General features: G+C 28.5%; 1 protein-coding gene across 1 annotated transcript; it reads right to left on the reverse strand.

The window, feature by feature from the left end:
- Positions 1-1,691: 1,691 nt before the first annotated feature.
- Positions 1,692-2,209, reverse strand: LOC119667321 (putative nuclease HARBI1). The gene is made up of 2 exons (XM_038076610.1): positions 2,143-2,209; positions 1,692-2,089 (listed from the first exon to the last, which is right to left on the reverse strand). Exons 1-2 carry the CDS (start codon positions 2,207-2,209, stop codon positions 1,692-1,694), a joined length of 465 nt encoding a protein of 154 aa, XP_037932538.1.
- Between the last annotated feature and the right edge of the window lie 5,529 nt (positions 2,210-7,738).

Genomic DNA, 7,738 nt, shown 5'->3' on the forward strand with positions numbered 1-7,738 from the left:
ATTAGCTAAGTTATTAGAAGTAGATGTACATCACCCTTTTTTTAATGTCAATGATGAAAAGATATTCTTTTTTTATGATGCACCCCATTTGATAAAAAGTACCAGGAATTGTTTAGAAAATAGCAGTAATAATGTTATATTTAATAATTGTAAAGTAAGTTGGGAAGATATTAGTGCCTATTATGAATTGTCTATCGCTGATAGACAGTAGAAAAATTTCTACTGCTGATAGACAAAATCAAATTTTGGTATTATGAAATGCAAACTGATAGAAGTTTTTCTATCAGCGGTAGACAAATTTGTCTACTGCATTTGAGCAGTAGAAGTTTATCTATCGTATAAAATAAATGCTGTTAAAACGCTTTATACAGTCAATTTAACATATAAATTTAATATAACTTAAATATTATTAATTTAATAGTTAGTAATAATTCATTTAGATTTAATATTATATAATTTATCATTTTATATATCTGTTTTCAAGTGTTGTGTATTATATATTGAGAGTAACGGTTGTTAAATTTTTGTTTTTTTATATTATTTGCTTATGTTTGCTTATTCTATCATTTTGTAGTTAACTTCACTGTAATACAAGCATCTTTGTTATACTTTATATATATTTTTCGACGAATAATGTAAGTTTTTATATAAAATCAAGAAATAATAAAATTAATAAGGTTTGTTGTAGGGCAAAATCAATAAGTAATAAAAAGCTAATAGCAAAACTTGTTGCAAATATGGAGAAATATCCAGATATTGCGAAAGGTATTTGCAACAAGGCACGCTCTAGACCAACGTGGGAGAAAATTGCGGTGGAGCTAAATAGTTTAGGTCCACCAATAAAGACGTGGGACAAGTGGGTAAAGGTGAGAATTATCTATCACACATAATACTAATTACCTTTCACTTTTATTTTATATTTCTTTTTCAGGTTTGGGTTGATTTGAAAGCTAAAACAAAAAAAAATTGCCGCAAACACAGCGCAATTCAAGTTAACCGGGGGTGGTCCCAGCTTGGTTCAAACGCTTAGTCCAATGGAGGAAGCCATTGATAATTTGGTGGATCTAAATCAGTCCACTGATCCCAAGGGCTTTGAGTTGGGGCTGCCAAATGAAGTTAATAATTTCGAAATTGTGGAAGAGCAAAATGCGGAAAATGGTGGTGCAGAAAGTGAAGATGAAGTTTATCTGCCACCAACGAGTAAAAAACGAAAAAAGGTAGCCTCTAACCAGACAAGACTAGAGCTACTAAAGGCACAAACAAATGCCCAGGAACTATTTTATAAAGATGTCTCTAGGCGACTAGAAAGTACTGAAAATCTTTTAGTAAGAGAAAGCATTCAAAAACAAGAGTATTGTGATCGAAAACTTGCTCTAAAAGAAGAAAAATTAAGATTATTTAAAGAAAATGCCGACAAAAGAGATAAATATCGCTCTGTTAAGCTTCAACTGCTTAAAGAAAATACTAATATTAATAATTTAATTTAATTTAATTTAATTTAATTTAATGTACATATGTAAATATTACCACACATTATAAAAATATTAAAGTATATATAAATATAAACAATTATTTCTAGATTATTTAAGTTTAAGTTTAATATATTAATATATATATTAATAAAATATTTTTTAAGAATATTTGAATTGGATTTTATACTTTTAGAGGAGATGTAATTAAATTTCAATTTTTTAATGCATAATTGAACGTGCAATTTCGTCCCTTAACAAATGCGGATTTGCGCCCAATGGCGAGTCGTCATTCGAAATTTCCAATGGATCATCTTCTGGCTCATTATCATCGTTATCTTGATATACATCTGGTGGTGTAGGCTCGGACAAACCGTATTTAATGCAAATGTTGTGTAATGCTGCACACACATGTATTATTTTTGTTGCTTTTTCTGGTGTATAATGAAGACCTCTAGCTCCAATTAAGCATCTGAAACGATTTTTAAAAGTGCCAATACATCGTTCTATGATCTCTCTTCCTAGGACATGCTTCTTATTAAATTGTTGTTCTGCAGAGCTATCTGCAGGGTTTCGGTATGGTGTCAAAAGATATGGTTTTAAGGGATACCCTGAGTCTCCTGAAAAATTAATTCAATTAATAATTTGTTTTAATATTTTACTTAAAATTTACCTAGCAACCAAGTATTCTGCATTCCGTTTTGATATTCAGTTTCCAAATGCGCTTTGAGATTTGACATATTGAAAACAAAAGAATCGTGAGAAGATCCTGGATATTTTGCACTTACATATCTTATCTTTCTTTTGTGGTCACATACCTTGCAGTACGGTTTAAATTAATTTGGCATGTGTTCGAACATTAACTCATATATACTTACAATCATAGCATTTATGCTGTGATATCCTTTTCTGCAGAAATATAGATGTTGTGTGTTTTTTTTTAATGATACAATTTTTATATGTGTACCATCAATAGCGCCAATGATGGCCGGAATACCACATTTTTCATAAAAAGAAAGCTTTGTCGCACAAGTTTCTGCTTCTGTATTTATAAATGAAACATATTTAGGACAAATTGTGCTCTCCAATGCATTCAATACTTCATTAATTATTACGGACAGTGTTGACTGCGCCATTCCAACAATGCCCTCGTTACCTATTCCTAACTGATAAGAACCTTGCGCAATAAATCTTAATAAAGCAGCCAACTTATTTACTTTTGAAATCGCTTGTCTTGTTGTACCGCTTTGCAAGTGGCCGTCAATTTCGTGCAACACTTCCAGAAACGCTTCCTTGCTCAAGCGATAGTTAGCAATAAATCTTTTAAATGAAAACAAATATATTAATCACAATTATACATTTATCACATTTGAATTTACGTTTGTGTATCATATTCCAGTGGATTTGCTGCATCTCGAATTCTGCGTCTGTATAGACGAAGATTTGTATTTTCATCGTCTTCCGATGAAGACGAATACCAAATATCTACTGTGGACATTTTTTTTTACTTTTATATTTATTTTATAAAGAATTTCAATTCAATTGAAATGATTCTTAGCAAACAAATTTAAAAAAATTAGTTCAATTAAAGCTGGGCGCTCTAAAACCCTTACATCATTCACAATAGTGCAAATGTTTGTCTATCAAGTTTCATAATACCAAATTTGCCTATCAATCGACTCGGTAGACAAATGTCTATTGTCTATCGGTAGACATTTCATAATAGCCACCATTGTTCATTTTTTTAATATTGATTCAAAATCAACTATTCGATGTGCGCCTCACTTGACAAATGCACATATTAGGCCCAATTCTTTTCAAAAAATGCGTGTCAGATTTGCTTCTCAAGTATTTAGCAACACAGTTGCATCAGGAATGAGAGCATTATGTAAATCAGGTTTAATTGATTCAAGTAATACGAGTACTGTTAACACTGCTGAATTTGTTCTGTTTTTTAATAATCTTTTTGATGTATTCAATTCAAGCAGCACCAGTAGCTTAGGACTTAAAAAAGGCTTTTGCGGATCAATTGAACAATTGGATTTTCTGCAAAAAGCCGAAATTCTTCTCAAATCCATTAGATTTGAAGACAACGAAGGTAACAATATTGTTAAGAACTTCTCTTTTATTAAAGGGTGGCTTCTCAATATTAACAGCCTTCAGCATATATGGCAATATTTAGCCTCTAAGAATTTTCAGATTTTAATGACCAGAAAGCTTTGTCAAGATGTGATAGAACATTTTTTTGGACAAATACGACGTGGTGGAGGCAATTGTGCAGGCTTCACTCCACATTTATTTACTTGCCTTTTTCAGAAGAGATGGGGATTAAGTTATTTGAATTGCATAGTAAATGGCAATACTGAGCAATTAATTGAATTTGACTGTCCTTCTACCGTAGGCCCTACCGTTAATTCACTTACTCCAAGTTCCCCTGATCAGAGTTTAGAAATTGTATGCAGTGATGCATTAGTGATTGACACGTTCTGGCAGGAGTCTCATATGTTTAGAGAACCCATGCACTGTTTTCTTCATTGTTTTGATTTTAATGTTGATATTGATATGGATGAACGTATATTCCTTAGCAGAAATGCATTTATTTATGTATGCGGGTGGTTATACTTTAAAATTCACAAATCACACAATTGCCAAGCTAACCTACCCTTAGCAAATGTTCTTTCATATGAAAACTTTTTTACTCTTGAAAATGAGTTTGATAACTGTAATTTGGTGCAACCTCCTAAATATTTCGTAGATTATATTCAAAAATTAGATAAAGAATTTTGCAAACACTTTAATAGCAGTTACCAAAAAATAGGTATAGCACAATTTTTATACCAAAAATTAAAAAATATACGTCCATATGTTTGCTGTCAAAACTGCAAAACAGACAGTATTTTAACTCTTTTTATAAGGGTATGCATATATTTCCTGTTAAAATTTTTTAATAGGGTTCTGAATACACCTGACTATAAGCAAAAGCTCTTGCGTGTAACGCATTTATAGGCTTAGTTTTCCACATGATATTAAGTTGACTTTTACATATAAATTAATTTTTTAAATTAAATTTTTATTTTAATAATTTTTTTGCTTTAAGTTTATGTATATTTAAATTTGCAATTAATTTTTAAAAGTATTGTAATTATTATTTTGTTAATTTTTTTTTTTGTAAAAATCTGTAAAAAATTATAACGAATAAATAATGGTGGATATGCCTCTTGGGGAACCGGCACCTAAACTCGGTAACGCACCTTTATGCATACCTCTTGGGTGGTGTGGAAAATGCATACCAAATCTTGAACTTTGGTCGAATAAACTACATAGCTAAATACACTAAATGTAGAAATAGGAAAATACAAGGGATGTAAAAAATTTGTTATGGTTCTTTTTTTAAATTTCCACACAATAATGATGAAAGAAAATAAATTTTCATTTAAGTTCTATGCATATTTCTAATACAACAGTTTAGCGAAAGTATTTTACTATTTATTTTAAAATATTAGTAGGTGTGCATTTTATGTTCACATTGAGATAAAAATATTTAAAACATAAACATAAGGCGCTACATGATAATAATCATATCCCAAATAAATTTATGTTTTTAAGGTCATTTAAATTCTGAAGAAAATATTCATATATTCTATACATAATCAACACAAAAAAAATATATATGTTTTTAATTTTTATATTATGTAAAAATTTATAATATTCATCAAACAGATGAACTAAAAATGTATAGCATATATCTCGTTTAAATCTTGCATTAATTCTGGTAAATAATCAAGTCTATTTCATTTCATAACAATAATAAATTATGTAAACAACTTGTACTTCTCTTAATTAAACTTAGCTAATATTTTTAAATACTTTAGTATTTATATATAAATATATTTTATAATCATAATATAAAATTAAAATGTTTCAATATCAAAATTTAAAAATTGTTAAATTTTATATAAAAATATATCTTCATAAGAAAAACTCATAAATCCGACAATGAATGCGCATGCACCCGCTCTTATCAATAGATTTTTCGCTACTGATCACACAGTAATGTACGTAAATTAATAATAAATATTATTCACCACATACATTTAGAGCGGATGCGCGCACATCCTCCCTTATCAACAGATTTATTGTTACTAATCAATTAGAAATGCATGCAAGGCAATAATACGTACCACACATTTAAAGGGAATGCGCGTACACCCTTCCTCATCAACATATTTTTTGGCACTAAATTTAAAAATTAAGTCTTCGCAGAGAAACACAATTTATCATGGATCACTTAAGTGCTGCCATATAAAAAAGTGAATTGGTAGTAGCTTCAGTCTTTGTTATTAATTTCACATCAAAACGGTATTTAATGCTATTATATCAAAATTGTTTTTGAAATAATGTTTTACACGCTCAAAAAATATATAAGAAAATATAACACACTAAATAAGAAATATTCAAAACTGTTCTTTTTATTTAATTAAGATGTTTATAGACTATAAGATTCATATGAAAAAAGCAACAAAAATTAATTTACTGAATATATATTACATGATTAAGTAAACTAAACTGATTTAAATTAATTGATTTAAATTATTATATATTAATTTATATATTTATTTATCATATATTATTTGTTACAATATATATTTTGTGTACGTAATGTGATATTATTAACCAAATAAGGAAGCATAAGTTTTTTATATTACTAAAAAGTTAATATATGATTAGCAAGTAGCAGCAAATTATTATACTGCAACCCCAAAAAGAGAGCAATTTGATGTTATCGTGGTAAGATCACATATATTTAATACGTGTGCCAAAATGTTATAAAAAATAAGTTTTCAAAAGCAATTTCAAATGCACTCTCACGAAGTGGGCGGAGTTTCCGTTCTTGTAAAGATATTCTTTGCACCAGCTGAAATCACTGAAATTTTTCACCTTTTCACCTTTTTCCGATGCTTCGAGTACTTTTGAGAACGGAATATTTCGAAAAGTTTACCACGAAGAGTGTAAGAAAGAGTGTGGTTTTGTTTTTTGGTTTTGATTTTTTGAGAGTAATATAAAATTTCGTTGCGCCAAATCATACAAAATTTGCCGCGCAAATATTTAACAAAAAGTAGTTAAAATTGAAAGTAGTAGCATATTGTGTTATTACTGTATAAACACTAATAAATTGTGAAAATAAAGTTTAGTATTTATATAAAAATATGGGAAAAAAGTGTGTTAAAGGATGTAAGGAGTTTAAATCCCTTTATAAATTCCCGGACAACAATGAGGAACGAAGGTAAACTTTGCATTTCAGTTTTACGTAAATTTGTGGCATAAGTGTTTTGCATAATTGTTTTACAGTATATGTGGAATAACAAATATGGATGTGTTAATTAAAATATTTGTAAGTAGTAATTCATGTTCGTAATGATAAAGCAATAAAATTATAAAAATTTATAATAAAAACACTGATTTTTTGCGAATAACGTTTCCAGATTTTTTTTTTAATATTATTGAAAACATTAATTTCAATCAAATAATATTTAAAATTATTATATAAAAAAAAATCGTTATAAAAATGTTTTTTATATTTCTTGTAGTTCTTATCCTATACCAGCAAATAAAAATTGAATATGAATCTTACTAATCATAAATGTTAAATAATCTACAAAGTAGATGTTTAAATGTATTGTATTTTCAATGGCATGTATTTATTGAAATTTAATTGTATATCGTATGTAAAAAGTAAATAATTGTTTTTTAGCATAGCAATTTGTGTGAAAATAATTGAAGCGTCTGCAAAGACAAAACTAACTTTGTGTTCTTATTTGTAGTTAAATATGTTTATTTTTTATTGTTGATCCTTTTTATGTAACTACTCAAATATACTTGTTTTTCTTTATAATTAATTTTTATTTTTGTATTTCATTTAATTCTGATAATTATTTACCAAATTAGAACAGAATGGATGAAGCGCTTAGGAGTAGTTGGGCAAACTAAATATATGTTTGCCGGTAACAATCATTTTTCTGCCGAAATGATGTGTTCTGCACGAATTTCTAAATGCGCAATCCCGGACGTTAATTTAGATTTAAGTTATATTAGTAATTTAAATAAAAATGTAATTAACAACGAAAGTAATGTGGAAAATGAAAAGCAAAATCACCTCTCTAGCATAGGAGTTAGTAAAACCTTTGATAGGAGTTAAATTTCTGTTTGTGGAAGAGAGGTCCAAACAGACAATAGTCTTTCTGAAGCAACTCCCAGAAAAAGAAAACTTA

This window comes from Teleopsis dalmanni, chromosome 1 (assembly GCF_002237135.1).
Source record: "Teleopsis dalmanni isolate 2A chromosome 1, ASM223713v2, whole genome shotgun sequence".
Taxonomy (NCBI): Eukaryota; Metazoa; Arthropoda; class Insecta; order Diptera; family Diopsidae; genus Teleopsis; species Teleopsis dalmanni.

Bases quoted from the DNA above. Each gene is read 5' to 3' on its own strand.
- LOC119667321 (XM_038076610.1), bottom strand. From the start codon at position 2,209: ATGTCAAATCTCAAAGCGCATTTGGAAACTGAATATCAAAACGGAATG. The intron at 2,090-2,142 runs GTAAATTTTAAG...TTAATTTTTCAG, and splicing joins GCAGAATACTTGGTTGCTAG to GAGACTCAGGGTATCCCTTA.